The 20,179-nt window shown below is 37.8% G+C and overlaps 1 protein-coding gene across 11 annotated transcripts in view; it reads right to left on the bottom strand.

The window, feature by feature from the left end:
- The window catches only part of RBPJ (recombination signal binding protein for immunoglobulin kappa J region), a 267,391-nt gene that overhangs the window by 62,896 nt on the left and 184,316 nt on the right, over positions 1-20,179 (bottom strand). For 5 of the 11 annotated variants that reach the window (XM_063619760.1, XM_055246731.2, XM_063619757.1 and 2 more), the window contains one exon: positions 10,816-10,998. The exons of 5 other annotated variants lie outside the window; for them this stretch is intronic. In XM_063619760.1, the coding sequence (XP_063475830.1) occupies positions 10,816-10,832 (17 nt within the window). In that variant the 5' untranslated portion in view covers positions 10,833-10,998. Of the gene's footprint in view, positions 1-10,815; positions 10,999-14,440; positions 14,578-20,179 lie in introns of those variants that run through there. One more of the 11 variants, XM_063619759.1, reaches the window with a different exon arrangement.

The raw sequence follows: 20,179 nt of genomic DNA, 5'->3' as shown, positions 1-20,179 counted from the left end.
ATAACACAGACCAGAGCATTTATGGAGCCCTTCAAAATAAGGTCTAATGCACAAAGGAAAGATCATGAGTTAGGTTTATAAGGGGTTAAGCTATTTCAGAGAAGCCTGCCCCTAAGGAAAAAATTAAAGATGACAATTGCCACTTTTAAACACATATAAAATAGGACATTGTAGATATTCTACACGAGTTTAAAAATAACCCAATAAACTAAAATAAAATGATGGGAATCAAAATTCCTATGTTCAGAATGGCGGAGAAGAGATTTCCAAAACATTTTATGTAACACCATTACATGAAAAAGGAAATGCCTTTTTTGCTTGAGTGTTAATACAAAGCAATACATTTCTTCTTTTGAATTGTAACTTATATTATAATGATCAAACCTACATTTGTGGTAAAAATGAAAACCACTTTGAAGAAGCGGTCTTAACCACAATTCAAAGCTTAAAGAATGGCTTTCTGCCAACGTGTATCTGAGCCATTAAGCTGTCATGTTGCCTTCCTGCATTGCTAGGACCAAAAGAGCAGGCCCACCAGCTAGTATCTGGTCACTCAAGCCTCACAGAGCCCATGAGGCTCTGAGAGAGAAAAAAACAGCACAGGAGCACAAGACTTGATGGTGCAAGATCTAACTGCAAGCTTGCTTTGCCTTCGGTAATACTACAGGCTCATTAATGCTTCTACAAACATCTGACGATGTTTGCCTTTATTCAACACCGGCAAAGGAAAGATTTGGAATTGAGACTGGCCAGATCACCAAGCACTGATTAAAGTATGCATCATCAGTAACTTATGGAAACACTAGTATAGGAGGGCAAGCCTTGAGAGAGTGAGTCGGGGTGGCAATGCAGAAGACAACAAGGCTCCTAGGAAGTGGACAGGATTTTCAGTTTTGAGTCATTCATGTTATGTATTTACTTGATACTTTGCTATGCTATGTATGAACTTAAATTGTACAAGCTGCAAAGGTGCTGTGTTACAGAGTTAATTTACTAGTTAACTGTCTAGTCAATCGCCCTATGTCAAATTGCTTAATTAAGAAACAAGAGGCTAGTTTTTCTTTAAAGATGAGCTCCACTGTAGCTATTTAATTCTTAATATTCCTTCTCTCACCAACTTCTGCAAAGGCATGTTTCCTAAAGTTACGTGGAGTCTCTACTGTCTACAGCACTAGTACTACTGACCTCCTCCCTCATCTTGCCTTCCGCCACAGGCAGTTCACTAACAAATTCCATCAACTGGATTTCCAAATTATCTTCTCTATCTCCATTCTCTAAATCTGTAAGATTAGATGAAGCTCTCATTGCCACTTATACCTATAGCTTCCTCAACTGGCTTCATATAGTAAAGTAAACGAGACAGCAATAGACAGAATACATCTCCTTATGTGTATTCTTAAGTATCATTAACAATCCTGAGAGGTCAGCATTATTTCTAATTTAAAAAGGAAAAAGGAAGGTCGGAAAGCCACAAGGTGAGGGTTTCCCTCATTCCTGACTCCACAATGATCAACAAAGGTTAAAGATAATGAGCCCCACATATAAAACAAATAAGGAAGCCATATTCTGTTCCATAAACTACTTATATTCTTTGCCTTTCCAAAATAATGACTTTATCCCAATTCACTGATAACATTTATTCTCTTTTCCCAGCAAACAAACCACCTATCATTATTTAATGTTTCAAAGAAATCACTTAACCTGTAATTGATTTCTCAGCAAACCAAAACTGTTGAATCCCAAGGATGAAATACCGTAATATTCCAATTTGAGAATATGAAGCAATACCATAAGGTGAAATAAACCAGGGAAATCTGTGTTAACAGCTGTAGGGATCAGTCAAATTCAGACTCCTAAAGAATTATAACTAAGTAATCTAGCAATGAAGAAAATGTCATACCACTGTATTTGTGCTGAGAAAAAAAAAATGCCAACTAGTTTCCACAATAAACTGGAAATGCACACTCAATATTTTAGGCTATAACTTTTAATCCTGGGCAGTATTTTTTCTTAATAGCACACATGCCCATTAGATAAATATGGCCAAAGTTATAAGCTTGTATTATTCACATTCAAGATGACTCGTGTACAATATTGAGTTCTCAAATACAAATCTGTACGCAGTAGGTGCTCCCTATATGAATAAACTATAATAGCAAGTCACCTGTTAAAACACATGCAACCAAAACAAAAAGATTATTATGGAATCTTATCTATTAAACTACATTATTATTTAGATCAATTACAATTTAACATAATTAAAGCACAGTTAAATGATGATTTAAGAAAACTGATGTGTAATGTTTAATTTCCATGATGGAGAAAAAAATTGTAAGTTGACATTAACTTTTCAAGTTTTTTTTTTTTTTGGAGATGGAGTCTCGCTCTGTTGCCCAGGCTGGAGTGCAGTGGCGCAATCTCGGCTCACTGCCAGCTCCGTCTCCCAGGTTCACACCATTCTCCTGTCTCAGCCTCCAGAGTAGCTGGGACTACAGGCGTCTGCCACCACGCCCAGCTAATTTTTTGTATTTTTAGTGGAGACCGGGTTTAACCGTGTTAGCCAGGATGGTCTCGATCTCCTGACCTCGTGATCTGCCAGCCTTGGTCTCCCAAACTGCTGGGATTACAGGCGTGAGCCAGTGTACCCAGCCCCTAACTTTTCAAATTTTACAATTTCACCAAACTATTTTACCAAATTCAGGTAGCTAAAATTGATAGAATTATCTTTCTCATGGAGAATGCCCTACAAAAATCCAACACTATAGCTTACTGTTATTACTTGCTCCACAAGCAACGTTCTTTAATGAAGCATGTTGCCACTTCAAAAAAGTGATAATCCACATTTTTTAAAGATTCTATAAAGAAGTGGTGTCAAGATCTAAATGGGAGTCTCTCAATACACCTTACAAATTCCCTGATGTAGTTTTGTTGAGTCTAAAACTAATTGATTGGAAAATGTGATACACCATGTTCAGGTCTCCAGCAATTACACCCAGGCAATTCTTTACTGTAATAACAATAATATACCACTGTGTTTAAGAAAATAATGACAATATTATTAAACATAATGTTATTAGTTAACAAATTGATTATCTGTGCTTTTAAAATGTTATAAGCTCAGGATATAAAGCAGAATTTCAGATTGAAAAGAAAACCTTAATTCTAAGTAAAAACTTGAACTTTGGAACAAAAATCAAGTTGAAAGTGAGTCATTCTGTTAATTTTTCCTACTATTTATCCATGTTTTGGTTTGGTTCTAGTATTTCTCCAAAATTAAAACCACTGGTCCAGTTATTATATTCGACAAGGCCTTTATTCTGAAAACTACTACTCATCCTGAATCAGCTCTCTCCTTTTTGGACAATCTCCTAAGATCTAAGATTTATGCTATTTCCCAGCACCCTCCTGACTTGATCCTTGTTAGTCAGATAACTTCTCACTTGACCCGCCCAGTTTGCTGACTCAAAAGCAATGTTCACATACTATTCTTTTACAGGGAGAATGTACAGCAAACTCTTTTGTTTGTTCAGGCTGCATGTAAATGAGGAATGGGAGGAGAAGAGAGAGAAAGGGGCTGGAAGGTTGGAAGAGAGAGGGAGGAAAGCAGAGAACACTGGAGTACAAAAGAGCAGTGAAAAAAAAGAGAGAAAGAAAAGATTGTTTGAGGGAATGTCACAGCCACCAAGTTGAAGAGAAATAAAAGAGAGCAATGGAGTATCTAGTGGCCATAAAAGGGCAACTGTCCATCTCCTAACAAACCAAATCTGGTCAGTCCCAAATATGGAAATGTTTTAGTTGAAATACAGAGCTTTTCTTCTGTGGAATACGAGCATAGATCACAATCAAATAATCTCACACTTGGATATCTACCACTGTGAGAAAAATCTGGTGAATTATTACATAAACTCTTTCCACATTTTGCTTCCTCAAAATCCAGGTTTTTCTAACAAAAAGAAACAAACAAGGAAAAAATCCCAACACTTTTATAGTTATTTTAGAGCTTCCGTCTCTGTAAAATAGGAAGGTTAATTGTTAGCAATCTGCAGAGCTGTTGTGAGGACTGGGTAAATCATTTGGTAAGGGAAATCTTGTAAGTGCAATATTGATTCAATGTTAGCATAACACACTCAGATATTCTTGGCCTTCAGATGTACCAATCCCCAACTCACAAGAGATCAGTGATGACAAATTTCTAGAAATTGAAATCATTTCAAAATAAGATTACCTTCTTATATATCTAGTTATTCTCTCAGTTTGTAAATTACGAGGCTGGTAAATAAGAGTATGACCTGTTCTGCCATAACAGGATAGATGCATGTCTTAAAAACTTAGTAGTATCAAAACTTCATTCATTTGACTAATATTTGCTGAATACCTGTTATGACTATTCACTGTCCCAGGGGATGGAGTTGCAGGAGTCAACAAAATAAGCAAAATCTGCTAATGAGGGTGGGGGAAAGGATAGATTTGGAAAGTAGACCAAGGATTGAAAATTGGCTCCCTACAGAAATAGTGACTGTTTATTTCAAATATGAATGCTTTCAGTGTGTTCTGCTTGCACCCAGTCACCCCCATTTTATAAGCATATTTGTGTTACTTATCTCTGGCCTATCCCTGCCCCAGGGCTAGAATTTCTCACTCAAGTTAGTTTTTCCACAGAAAATTCAACAATAAAGGAGTTTATTTAAAGTTAAATTTCATGCACATTTGATTAATCTAGCTGCTTAGCTGCGGCCACCAACACTTCTACAGGCATTTTTAATCCCCACATCACCCTTGGGTGCCATCTCTGGCTACTGATCTCAGTTTGGGGCCAACTAAACTAGAATGCAGTTTAGTTTCCTTCTAAAGTACACTCTAGGAGGAGAAATTTACCAAAGAAAAAGAATACAAGCTGCTATCATGCATGATGACAACCAAAGGGAAGAGACAAAGCTTTGAAGAAACAAATTCCACAGAGAGACAACATAAAACCTTGTGCTTCCAACAGGATAACCAGCATGAGGTGGAGAGCGGTGACAACGAAGTGAGTAAACATAACTTAAGGGGAAAAAAAAGCAATCCTCTTATAATGCCAAAAAGCCAAACAACGCTATGGAAAAGAGTAGGAAGAGTTGGGAGAAGACAAGGGGTTAATGTGGAATAGGGGGAATCTGGTGAAACAAAGCAATAGAAAAAAATGAATTCAACTCTTCCATACTCTGAATCCATATGTTTTCATTTACTGCCTCCACCACTAAAGATGTATGCCTGCACACATCTGTACAAAGACAAGCAACCATCATCAGGGTAGTTAACACACTGATTGGGAGAGGTTATTTATCTTCTGTAATTTCAAAACATGATTTCTGAAGAGCATATCATGCCCAATTCAGAGAACTGAACTATGTACTTTGACTAAATTTCCAAGAACTTGCAGAAAAAGATGAATTATGCGTATTATCTTTTGTCCTCCTCTTTTGGCAAATAATTCTTCCATTTTTCAACTCCCAAGTGTAGAAAACTAATGTACAAATTCCACTGCTGTGAAACAATTTACCAGAAGTCTTCATCCTTTCACTGTTTTCTAAGGAGAAAGAAACTATATTTTAGACAATCTTAAAATATACATATGCTGATACCACCCTGCTTTGAAGCCTTATTTATTTTAAAATATTCACCAGAAACTCTGTGATCATCCTCAATGAATCTATAAAGCAAACATCTGCTGTTATGAGGACACTGCAGTAGGCACAGGAACTAATCCAAGAAAAATAAAATTTTAAATGTTAGTGAAGTCTTCACAAAAACAGAAGCTTTAACATTTGAACATTTAACTGCCTTCAATATTTGTAATGTATTTGATTTATGCTTAATTTTTTGCAACTTTAAATTTTATATTTGCCTTCTGAATTGAAGAAGCACCTATTATACAAACAAGTCCTAACATATAAAAAATGAAACTGAGAGGTTTTATTTTTCATTTTTTTGAGACAAGGGTCTTGCTCTGTTGCCCAGGCTGGAGTGTAGTGCCATGATCTTGGCTCACTGCAACCTCTGTGTGCTAGATTCCAGTAATTCTCCTGCCTGAGTCTCCCAAGTAGCTGAGATTAACCGCATCTGGTTAATTTTTGGATTTCTAGTAGAGATGGGGTTTCACCATGTTGGACAGGCTGGTCTTGAACTCCTGACCCCAGGTGATCTGCCCACCTCGGCTTCCCAGAGTGCTGGGATTACAGGCATGAGCAACTGCACTTGGTCTGAACTGATAGGTTTTAGTGTGCATCATCATTTTATTTGTATTTTCTTTTTATTTTATTAATTAATTAATTTTTTTTGAAACAGAATCTCAGACTGTCACCCAGGCTAGAATGCGGTGGCATGACCTCGGCTCACTGCAACCTCCACCTCCCGGGTTCAAGAGATTCTCCTGCCTCAGCCTCCCAAGTAGCTGGGATTACAGGCGCCCGCCACCATGCCTGGCTAATTTTTGTATTTTTAATAGAGATGAGGTTTCACCATATTGGCCAGGCTGGTCTCGAACTCGTGACCTTGTGATCCACCTGCCTCGGCCTCCCAAAGTGCTGGGATTACAGGCGTGAGCCAAGACGCCCGGCCTATTTGTATTTTTTTTTAAACTGCATGAGTTTCTTCCATCAATGCAAAGCCAAGGGTAAATCCTTCCACAACTAGGATGTATTGTAAATTTCCTATGTATGAACCTTTAAATATTTACCAAGACAGGTGGGGGGCGGTGGCTCATGCTGGTAATCCCAGCACTTTGGGAGACCGAGGCAGGCAGATCACGAGTTCAGGAGATTGAGACCATCCTGGCTAACACGGTGAAACCCCGTCTCTACTAAAAATACAAAAAATTAGCCAGGCATGGTGGCACGCGCCTGTAGTCCCAGCTACTCAGGAGGCCGAGGCAGAAGAATCACTTGAATCTAGGAGACAGAGTTTGCAGTAGAGCCGAGATCACGCCACTGTACTCCAGCCTGGGTGACAGAGCAAGACTCCATCTCAAAAAATAAATAAAAATAAATACATATATATATTTACCAGGGCAAAAAAACACATACACAAAACGATACAGCAACACAAAAACAAAACCAAAACAAAACGAAAGTTTTACAGCAAACTAACTGTACCATCAGAGATAAAAAAAAAAAAAAAACTACTGATCTCGTAATATTTGTCTTAGATATCTGAAGCTTTTGTGGCTGAGGTCAGCCTGGCAATATGAATTTATTAGACTGAGTTTCATAGTTTTCCAGTTGGTAATCACTAGAAATTAGTCTCTGCAATCCCATACATACACATGCCACTGACACCGAAGTTTTCGAAAGGTATATATTGTGTGATACATTCAAAACATTTTCTATTTTGTTCTTTTCTGTTTCATTTGGGGGTTGGGGGTTCACGGGAGGCAGCAACTTACTAAACTGATTCCAGAGTGTGCTACCACTGGCAGTTTGAAAACCACTATCTATGAGTTGATAACCATCACAATGCATGCCAAGGGGCGAGATACTACATCACTCTACTTAATAAAACAGGCTTGGTTAGTGTTACTCAAAAGCCACTGCTGCTATGTTCTTCTACTCTCTTTCTATTCCTTAGATATTCTCTAACAACTTTACTTCAAAAAATGAAAGTAAAAGATGGTAGGAGGACCCTTGAAAGTAATGTAGAGGATATGGCATAGCATTAGAAAGCATACTGAAACTTAAGCTGGTCACTGCCTCTCAGAAGGCAAAATAACACAAAACTAATACCACTTTTAAGGGACGTCAAAAAAAAAAAAAGGGACGTCTATGACTAAGGGAAACATACACTTAGTGGAGCTAAACAATATCCACATAAATGTGGATATATTTTATTTCAATCTTTTGATAAAACGAAAACAAGTTTTAAGAAATACATTCTTTTCTATATTCAATGCACTGATATTTTATTTTCTATTCTAATACATGCTTTAATGCTGGTCATAACCCACTGAATTTATTTCTTGACCAACTCATGAATGTGCTGAAGCCTGCAATTTGAAAAACACAGCTTTAGAAAACACACAAATCACCCCAGCAGGATAAGATGATCATGGATAAAGTAGCAGACTCCAGTGGCCACCTTCTTTCACTGATGAGAAAAAGCCCAAAAAATTGAAAACATCAGTCAAATAGTGATGGCTTATCTTACTCTAGGAATAGCAAGACTCAGTCAGGTAAGAAAAATGTAATAGTGTACCCTCTACAAAAAAAAAAAATCGAATCTGGCATTTAGTAATCATCAACACTTAATCTGACACTGGCTTCCTACATGCCCAAACCTGCACTGTGTGTATATATATATATAATTATCTATATATAAATCATATTATATAATTATATAACAATATGCTTATTTTTCTAATATATAAATTTCTGGCTTTTTTCAAGTCATTCTTAGAACCTGTCACAATAACAAGAGAAGGATTAGATTTGAAATGCAGGTGAGGTGACCCCAGGATCTAAGTAAGCTCTTAACCACAAAGCCATAAAGACTTCCAGGCCGGGCACGGTGGCTCACACCTATAATCCCAGCACTTCGGGAGGCCGACATGGGCAGATCATGAGGTCAGGAGTTCAAGACCAGCCTGGCCAACATGAAACCCCGTCTCTACTAAAAATACAAAAAATTAGCTAGGCATGGTGGCTGGGGCCTGTAATCCCAGCTACTGGGGAGGCTGAGGCAGGAGAATTGCTTGAACTGGGAGGCAGAGGTTGCAGTGAGCCGAGATCACACACCTGCACTCCAGCCTGGGCAACAGAGCAAGACTCCATTTCAAGAAAAAAAAAAAAAAGAAAAAAAAAAAGTCTTCCAAAGAGAAAAGGACTTCCCAGCTCTAGCTGTACATCAAAAACCTCTGTGGAGTTAAAACAAAACAAATGGATTCTCAAGTGCTACCCCAAAAAGAAATGTTAAAGTTGAGATAGCAAGTATTATAAAAAAACAATTTTGTAAACAACACACTGAACACTATCCTGAAACCATTATGTCCAAGAATATCTTTTTAGAGGGTGGATACTATTCTGTCCCATCAGACATAAAATTCCTGATTGAACTGATTGACTGCCTTGGCTAATAAGCAGATGATTCTACCTTGGAACTTGATTAGATCACTGTCATTATAGACTAGAGTTTAATATAAAGCAGTTTCATCTTACTTTAACAACTAAATTCCATTAAGAATATAACTGCTAACATACCAAAAGGATTTTAACATTAAGGTAGACTAACTGACAAAAATCATGGACTATACCAGTGTATTTCTATTGCACTTATCTACCCATGATTGATTTAAACCTGTCTTCCCATACTGTTTCTTTTATTACCTAAAAGAGAGTTCTGAATCTGATGTAACATTAATTAATTCAGCATTCTTCACTCACTTCTACCACTCTTTAAAAAGAGCATTTAATACCAAACACACAGTACAAAAATCAGGTTTCCAAGATTTCGTATAATTAAGAAACTTTTCATTATATCACTCAAAATTTTATAAAAATAAAAACTTAAAAGGTTTTTGATTAAGTAGGTATTATGAAGACTAGAATTACTATACTAGTAACCACAAGTAACAGCAAAACTACATACCACAAACACATGAACAACTGCATACATACATTGTTAAATAAATAATAATCACAATATTAATTTTTTTTAATTACTCATCTTTGGCCAGGCGTGGTGGCTCATGCCTGTAATCCCAGCACTTTGGGATGCTGAGGCAGGCAGATCACCTGAGGTCAGGAGTTTGAGACCAGCCTGACAAATATGGTGAAACCCCGTCTCTACTAAAAATACAAAAATGAGCAGGGCGTGGTGGTGGGCACCTGTAGTCCCACCTACTCGGGAGGCTGAGACAGGAGAATTGCTTGAACTCAGGAGGTGGAGGCTGCAGTGAGCCAAGATGATGCCACTGCACTCCAGCCTGGACAACAGAGCAAGACACTGTCTCAACAAAAAAAATAAATAAATAATAGGCTGGGCGCGGTGGCTCACGCCTGTAATCCCAGCACTTTCGGAGGCCGAAGCGGGTGGATCACGAGGTCAGGAGTTCGAGACCAGCCTGGCCAACATGGTGAAACCTCGTCTCTACTAAAAATACGAAGATTAGCCAGGTATAGTGGTGAATGCCTGTAGTTCCAGCTACTCAGGAAGCTGAGGCAGAAGAATTGGTTGAACCCAGGAGGCTGAGGTTGCAGTGAGCCGAGACAGTGCCACTGCACTCCAGCTCAGACGACAGAGCAAGACTCCATCTCAAAAAGAAATAAATAAAAATAAAAAATAAATAAATAACTCATTTTCCTTTAAGTGAAAATTCTTTGTAAAAGAAAAAACTGTACTAAATGGCCCAAATAAAAATTGTTTTGTTTGGTCAAATTAGTACCCCAACTGAAGACTTCATCCAACTATTTCCTGTTCAGGCTACCATAAAATGACAGTTCTGTAGAGAACTAGCCTATGATGTAAAAGATAATTACAGAGTAATACATGAATAATCCCTAAACTATTTGGTGAGTGAAATTACAGCCCATTACTATAAAAACTTAGGGAAAATATTTACAGTATCCTCCATAACCATATATCATAAAGGAAAAAGAAAATCCATGGGTTTTTGTAACAAAAAATACTACCATAAATCCATAATCACATCTATAATCAAAAGTTATATATCTTAAATATGCAATAACTAAATACAGAATATCTTAAATATGCATTAACTAAATACAGAATCATGAGTGTTCATTCTATCCATGACCTTGGGGTCACTGGGAGATTTCTAAAGCATACCTTTTAATCCACGCCATGGTACTTCAAGAACATGTTAAGGTAAGTCACAGCTTGGAACACTTCGATGCACCTCAAAACACCTCAGCCAGTGTATCTGTATCATTCTCCTTTCGTTTTGAGATCATAATGGTTCTGAAGAACTATAATGCTTCCATTTGAATGATAGTCTCATAATTTCAATGACTTAAAAACAAAAACAAAAAATAAGGCCTTAAGTGTTGGTATGTTAAACTGCTAGTGCACTGTGTTAACTGCTGCCATGACTAAGAAAAACAAAAAAGCTGCTGCTACCACTGTGTAACACTGTCATTTTTAATGTGAACCCTCATATGAATGAGGAATAGAGTGACAGTCCTTGCTTTATCGAGATCTTTCTAGTAAAACCCCACAAATCTCTTTGCCCCAATTGTTTCTTCAATTTTCTTCTCAAGGAATAAAAATTACTTAAAAGACTGGTCTGAAGACTTACTAGGTGCTACGCCTGCTTCTCAACGACCACTATTCTATTCTGTGAATGAGGGCCAGAAATCACCTGTACACCTGTCTAAAAGGAAACTGATTAATAGACTAGGCAGGGGATCCTTCAAACAATGCTCCTCCTGATGCTGATATTAATGAATCTGGTTAATTCCATGGACATCATTAAACTGAAAACAGCTCCAGTTTCTAAAGATTACTTCTATAGTAGCATTCATAAAAATGAACAGACAGACAGCTAACCATCAAGTTTTACTGCCATTCTGTAATTGACTTGGCAGGTATCTGTCCCTTTCCTCCTAACCCCACCCCACCTTTCTTACATAAAAACATAAAAAATATTTCATTTTTAGAAATGGTATAGTAAGAAGTGTATGTATCACGTTTTAAATCTACTAAGAATTCACACTGCTTTTACGACAAGTGTGGCATCATGTAGCTACAAGAAAGAACACTCAAGCTACACAAAAACTGATAACTGATCAATAAATATATTCATTTACTGTCATAAAGCAATTTAAATTACTTTAGGATGACTGATAAGGCAAATTTTTAATACACGCAAGCCATAAAAGGAGCTTCCTAGGAAAGAAGTAGATGAGAAAGGTTCTGTTATACTCTAGGCGTATGGAACAGCTTGTGTAAAGAATGAAGATGAAAGTTTCCCAGCTAGGGCTAAAAAGTATGTGCTAAGGAGAAAATGAAACTATTTCCTGGTTGAAAGAGTAGATGTAACTGATGAAAATCTTTCAATCCACTGTCAGAAAAAATTACGTATTTTTAAGATTCACATTTACCGTAGATTGTGGGGAATGCAGACTACAAAATGTAGGTCACTCTTCAGAAAGCTGATAAGGGTGACAGAATTATATATAGGAAAGAACTCTACCAGAGTAGGTGGGAAGAAACTAATGAAGAACAGAAACAAGGGACCTGATCCAATGAAATCTCTGCCTGTAGCCACAACCATCTTTTCAAACTGATGATTTTAGCCCATTAGTCCATCCCTCTGGCCCCTTCCCATTCCTCCTTAAAACAACCTAATGGCTCTGAATGTGACACACACACACACACACACACACACTCACTCACTCCTGAAAGGATATCACATTGTTTCCTACACTCTGCTCCTCCAGACAAATGTATTCTTCACAGAACTACAAATCTTTATCTTTAATTGCATTCTATTTTTATCTTCAGTAACGTGTATTAAAAACCCTACGAGGCCGGGAGCAGTGGCTCATGCCTATAATCCCAGCACTTTGGGAGGCCAAGGCGGGTGGATCACCTGAGGTCAGGAGTTTGAGACCAGCCTGGCCAACATGGTGAAACCCTATCTCTACTAAAAATACCAAAAGAAAAAAAAAACAAACAAAAAAAACACCCAGACATTAGCTGGTCATAGTGACGCGCACCTGTAGTCCCAGCTACTCAGGAGGCTGAGGCAGGTACCGGGAAGCAGAGGTTGCAGTGAGCCGAGATCACACAACTATACTCCAGCCCGGGTGACAAAGTGAGACTGTGTCTCAAAAAAAAAAAAAAAAAAAAAAAAAAAAGCACCTATGAAACTGTCTAGAAAACATTCTGCTTCCGTGCTAGTTATTACAGTCTCTTTCCTTTACTATGCTGTGAGGTCCCAAGGGTATAACTTTTGTCTTTCATCTCTGTAAACCTATCATCACTTTACCACCAAAGCCCGCAACACAGTAGGCACTAGAAACTACTAAATATGTGAAAATGTTATGCACTGTACTTCAAATATATGATTTATAAGCTAAATATAGAAAGTTCATGATGCCAGGTATATCTGATATGCCATTAAACATAGTGGGTACACAAATATTTGTTGAATGAATGGAAGAAAATATTTAGGAATGGCTCTTCCAGGCAGGATAGGGAAAAACACACGTTCACTGCTAAATGATATTAAGAATCTAAAATGATTTTTGGAATATCCAATTTTCCATTTTAAAATTAACTTATTTGGCGGATTATATTAATATTTTGAGAATTATATTTACATCAAAATTCACATTTATAATTCAAAACTTTGTATATATTAATACACTAAAAATACATTGTGATGCCAGTATCAAGGAGAGCAAAGGCTCTGAAAGCGGAAAAATTAAATTAACATAAATAAGGCCCACTTTTTTGATGACTAAATTCTGATTATTTTGTTTTGGTTTTGACTACTGAATTTACAACACACAATGTTTATGAAATTATGAGATCAAATAACTACTAGCAAACTACTGCTAAAGCATAAACTTCAAGAAAGTAGTTAGAAACAGATGCCAATAACTAATGTTTTTATAAACAGCCTCACATAGTAATCTGAAACGACAATAATGAAGGTGCTATAATGGTCACTGCAATACTGATTATTAGGAAAGGTTTGGGTATTTCTTTCCAACACAGGGGAATGGTTAAATTATGACACATCCATACAATGGAAACGTTCATTAAATAATACTGAAATAACATGGTAATATGTTAATTACATATGATTACCTAACTGTATATAGTATTTTCCTACATATTTTTGTATGTCTATTTATTCATTTTAATCAGGACAGAAATTTTAAAATACATTTAGTAAATATAAATATGTACGTTCCATGAGATCAAGAAAAATTTTCAGATGTGTACATTCCTGTATCTCCAGCACTTATGACAGCACCTTGACAAAGGTGTTAAGAGTGGCAGCAAAGCTTAAGAGAAGATTGTCTGGGTCTCATTCCTAGATCCTCTACTCACTAGCTATGAGACTTCAGGCAAGTTACTTAACTTCTAGGTGACTTACTTTCTCCTTTTGAAAAATTGGGATAAAAATAATGGAAGGGGGAAAAGACTTAATACATGTAAGGCACTTAGAACAATATCTGGAACATAGTGATGACACAGTGAACTGGGAAAGTGGGCAGCAGTGAACCCATTGCCTCAAACCTGAATAAATGAATGGACTTTTTTTTTTTTTTTTTTTTTTTTTTAAAGAGACGGGATGTTGCTTTGTTACCCAGGCTGTAGTGCAGTGGCACAATTGTGGCTCACTGCAGCTCAACCTCCTGGGCTCAAGTAATCCTCATGCCTCACTCAGCCTCCTGAGTAGCTGGAACTATAGGCATGCACCACATACCCCACTAACTTTCTTTTTTTTTTGCAGAGATGGGGTCTTGCTATGTTGCCAGGCTGGTCTCAAACTCCTGGCCTCAAGTGATCCTCCTGCCTTGGCCTCCAAAATTGCTGGGCTTATAGGCATGAGGCACTGCACCTGGACTGAGTGGACTGTTTTTAAAATACAGAAAGAAATGTTAGTAAAGTCACCTGTGCGGGAACTCAAAGACTAGAACATATATTACACCTTCACTGTTTTGGACACTTCAAAGTGCACGTAATTTTGTACCTATTACACTTCCTTATCATAATCCAATCACCATATGTTAAGAATCTCAGGTCTTCTATTAACTTTATACTAAACCTTTGACCATCATGGTACTTACTACTAGTAGGATACATATTTTATGCTATTTTTCCAATGGTCATAATATATTTGCACAGTACAGGCCGGGCGCGGTGGCTCACGCTTGTAATCCCAGCACTTTGGGAGGCCGAGGCGGGCGGATCACGAGGTCAGGAGATCGAGACCACGGTGAAACCCCGTCTCTACTAAAAATACAAAAAAATTAGCCGGGCGTGGTGGCGGGTGCCTGTAGTCCCAACTACTCGGAGAGGCTGAGGCAGGAGAATGGCGTGAACCCCGGAGGTGGAGCTTGCGGTGAGCCGAGATTGCGCCACTACACTCCAGCCTGGGTGACAGAGCAAGACTCCATCTCAAAAAAAAAAAAAAAAAATATATATATATATATATATATATATATATACACACATATATATCTGCACAGTACAATGTACAGTCTTCTGTAATCATCCTTTTAACAACCAACACTATTTTGTAACAATGGGTCCATATAAGAGTGCAGTGGTTTGTAGAGTTTTATCAAACTCAATTTTATTATATTCATTCTTTAATAACTAGGCAATTCACTCTCTAATCATTAAAAAAAATATATATACACACACACACACACACACACACAGAATATCCCTTCAAAAACATACAAAAAACACCTGAGCATAAATAACCCAAGTGTACCTCCCAATGAGTGGATTTTAAAATGTGGTATATGCATAGAATGGAATACTATTCTGCTTTAAAAAGAAACAAAATTCTGACAACACTACATGGATAAACCTTGAAGACATTATGGTAAGTGAAGTAAGCCAGTCACAAAAAGACAAACACTACATGATTCCACTTACGTGAAGTGCCCAGAGTAGTCAAATTCATAGAGACAAAAAGAATGGTGGTTACCAGGGACCTGGGGGGCAATGGGGAGGTATTATTTAATGGGTTTGCAGTTTCAGTTCGGGCAGATGAAAACAGCTGTGGAGATGGATGGTAGTGATAGTTGCACAGCACCGTGAATGTACTTACTACCACTAAACTGTACAATTTAAAATTGTTTAAATGGTAAATTTTATTTATGTATATTTTGCCACAATAAATAAACTGAACACACCTGATGAGATACATAGTGGATAGTAACTTACTTTTTTCCTTATATTTTGACAAATTTTCTAAATATTTCCTTTGTTTTACAAATCGAACCTATTTCTCCTATTTCTATCTTCGTTAAGTGGCACTACTCATCCTTCCAGACAGCCACAACATTCAACCATTTTCCTTCCCATCCTAAGCCAAGTCTTACAAACTGATTTTAACTCTGTAACACTACTTGAGTCTGATGCCTTTCTTTTATTTATAATGCCTCGGCCTTCATTAAGTTGTTCCTTACAGCACAGGATCACTGTAACAGTCCTATAGATAATCACCTATCCTCAAAAGCCTAGCCTTCACAATTATCACTAGCTATTTTCTTGAAATAAAGCTCTAGTTTTAAAACCTGTACAAAGGGCTCCACTGTTTCTTCGAATTTAAAGTTCTAAGCAAAACATCAAAAAATACTTTTCTGTCTGATCTAACCTACCCTTTTGGGCTCACCTTCACAAGACCCTTCTGCTTCCCATACTCTACACCAGATTCTTTACTCCCTTTTTCCTCACCATCCCCACCAGGCTCTGCTACCTCCATGCTTGTATGCACACTTCCCTATGTGGAATCCTCTTCCTTCCAACTTCGAATGGTATCTATTCGATTCTCAGACACTGCTATATGATAAAAGAAACATAAGAACAACTTGGCAGTATCTATCAAAAGTATAACTGCACATATCCTTGCAACTAGCAATTTCACTTCTAAGTATCTGTCCTACAAAAATACTCAAACATACAGGACATGAAGATATTCACTGCAGTGTTGTTTCTAAAAGAGAAAAACGTCTAGTTGGGCACCAAATGGGAACTGGCTAAATATATTGTTACAACTATATTATGGATATGGAATACTACACAAAATTATGAGGCGGACAACCCTAAATATACACTGATAAGAAAAGAACTAAAGAAGAATTATAAATTTTAAAAGTAAAGATAAAGAAAACCCAAACCGTATTTATACACTTTTATGTATTTTTAAGTACACAAAGAATTTGGGAGAATATATTCAAATTTGTAACAGTGGTTATCTCTGAGGAAAGGAAATATGTGCAACATTTCATATGGGTTACAAATAGACAGGAAGAAGCTAAACAGATTCACTCTCCTACTTTCTCACTCCCAGTCTATTTGGCCTGATCTAGCTCCGACTCTACTTAGCTACTGATACAGAACTTAAGCTGAATGGCAGTAGCTACACACAGCCCAAGTGCATGTGCAGCCTGTCTTGGCAGACTTACCTAGGCCACAAGCTCCCTAGCTAAAAGTACTCACAGCTGCCAGTGACACATTCTGCAGGTCCAGCTCTAGCAGGTGAGAAAATAGCCACATTCTTACTGGGACTCTACTCAGGCTTACCTTTCTACTGATGTTCTGTTTTCTTCCAGTTAAAGGAATGTTTACCAACACTGCGCACTCGTGGTTTTTGAACAAATTCATCTCTAACAAGAACCACATCCTGAATTGGCAGGAGGGTCAGAGGACAGTCAGTACTCAGGTATTCCTTAACAAAATCTCTTGCCCCCAAATTTCCAGAATTCATCTTCCTCTAACATAGTTAAAAAGTTTAAAACTGAGAGGTGGAAGAAGAAATCCCTTCCTGAAGCTGTCACTGGAATCCCCAGTCTGAATTAACCATTCCCTCTTCTTGTGTACCTCAATGCTCCTTGGGAAATGCCTGTTATATGAGCTATGGTGTTCTTCCTTATAGTTTGTGTAAGTGTACCTGCAGTCCCCAGTGAGGCACAAACTATCAAGGGCCAGACTGTCTTCACTTATCTTTTATATAACTCAAGGTGTTCAAAGTTCTTATCTGTTAATGAGGCTTTTTTGTTGGGGGGAGAGGGGTTAGGGTTTTGATGTTTTGTTTTGTTTTAAGAGATGGGGTCTTGCTCTGTTGCCCAGGCTGGAGTGCAGTAGCACAGATCATAGCCCACTGCAGCCTTGAACTCCTGGGGCTCAAGGGATCCTCCTGTGTGGCTGGGACTACAGACATGCACCCCCAAACCCATTTTTTTTTTTTTTTGGTAGAGATGAAGTCTTGCTATGTTGCCCAGGATGGTCTCAAATTCGTTGACACATGCAATCCTACCTTGGCCTTGTGAGATTACAGGTGTGAGCTACCACACTTAGCCTTGTAATAGGTTTTTAAGAAATGTCTCCTGAGTAGAATTTAAAATAGTTCAGTGTATGACGTTTGACAAGTTCACAGATGGGATGTATTTAACTTCAGAATAAAAATGTTAGTACACAGCCTAGGCAACAAAAAGTAAAATATATATATAGTCGGGCCATATGGCACACACCTATAGTCCCAGCTCCTGGGGGAGTAGGGGGAGGTGGGCAGTGGCTGAGGTAGAAAGACTGCTTGAGTCTAGGAGGTTGAGGCTGCTGTGAGCCATGATCTCACCACTGCACTCTACCCTATACAAGAGAAAACAAGACCAAAAAAAGATGGCAGGAGACAATATTAAATCAAATAAGAAAAACAAGTTTTAAATGAAGTTCTATTTCAAATTATTTCATTAAATGAGAGCTTTGAGCTGGAAGACAGAATATAAGCCTGAAAAACCACTACATGTCACAGGCAAAGTAGAAAAGTATAAAAATTTTTAATGGCATTTAAATAGAAAACAGTCCATCTCTATTTGTACCCAAAGGAAAAAAGCCTGTATCCCCTTTACATCACAATAATCTAAATACAATTACAGTTTCTGTATACTGTAATTATTTGATCAGTTTCCCACGTAAAATCTCTTTGCCGGCCAGACACAGTGGCTCATGCCTGTAATTGCAGCACTTTGGGAGGCCAAGGCGACCCGATTATTTGAGGTCAGGAGTTTGTGACCAGCCTGGCCAACATGGAGAAACCCCGTCTCTACTAAAAATACAAAAATTAGCTGGGTGTGGTGGCACGAGCCTGTAGTCCCAGCTACTTGGGAGGCTGAAGCAGGAGAATCGCTTGAACCCAGGAAGTGGAGGTGGCAATAAGCTGAGATCGCACCACTGCACTGCCTGGGTGACAGAGCAAGACTCCATCTAAAAAAAAAAAAAAGAAATCTTTTTGCCAATAAATAAAAATACAAATTTCTAATTTACTACATTTTGTATGTTTTCCTTGTGATCTATATTTGATGGTGAAACAAAAATCCTGCCTTCTAGTAAATATTTTGTATTTAAATAAAATAGGGATATAAAAATAACACGAAAACATTAAGCTTGCTGAAAACAGTCCCTGGTGGCCGTATATATTATATCATGGTCTAAAGAACACTGGCAGGGCACAGTAGCTTACACCTGTAATCCCAGCACTTTGGGAAGCCAAGGCAGGCGGATCACCTGAGGTCCAGGAGTTCAAGACCAGCCTGACCAACATGGTGAAACCCCACCTCTACTAAAAACACAAAAAATTAGCCAGGCGTGGTGGTGGGTGCCTGTAATCCCAGCTACTCGGGAGGCTGAGGCAGGAGAATTGCTTGAACCCAGGAGGCAGAGGTTGCAGTGAGCCAAGATCACACCACTGCACACCAGGTTCGGCACGACAGAGCAAAACTCCGTTTCAAAAAAAAAAAAAAAACAAAGAATACTGTGAATTATAAGAAAAATTGCAAATAAGATTTATTAGTATATTTGAAGTATAAAAAGGTTGTCTAATACTTTAAATGTATTATCTCACTTATTTACTACCAAACCTATGAGATAGGCATAATAATTACATTTTATAGACACACAAACTGAGGTTAAAGTTGTGAAGTAACTTGCAGGAAGAGACATTTAAGTGGTAGAACCAGAATTCAAAGCCTGGTCTCTCTGATTCCAAAAACAAATACCTGCCACTGCATGCATTTAACAAATCATATCAAAACAAAAAGTTTGTTCTGATATAATGTATGTTTCCTTGCTGTGATCTGCTGCATAGGCAGCTAGTAATAGGGGAATGAGGTTGACATAAATGAAAATCATGTTACTTCACAGACAATTTTTCCTAGCATATTAATGTTTTGAAGCAACTGGAAATAAACTTTTCATGATTAAAGAAAAAAACCTTAGCAACAGATGAATATTTTAAGAAAAAAGGCTGAAAATATACAAGTGCCTTTCTTTGTTGCAAGTAGTAGCTGATGTAGTAGCTTCAGGAATTGCTACACTTTCCACCGGGTTTTGCTATACTTTCCTTTCCACTGGATTTTTTAGGAATTGCTACACTTTCCACTATTTAACAAAGCTAGCAGTACATAAGAAGCCGGAAAGCAAAAACAAACCTTACTAA

This window comes from Symphalangus syndactylus, chromosome 16, assembly GCF_028878055.3.
Source record: "Symphalangus syndactylus isolate Jambi chromosome 16, NHGRI_mSymSyn1-v2.1_pri, whole genome shotgun sequence".
NCBI lineage: Eukaryota > Metazoa > Chordata > Mammalia > Primates > Hylobatidae > Symphalangus > Symphalangus syndactylus.
This window is presented reverse-complemented; position numbering and strand designations above follow the sequence as displayed.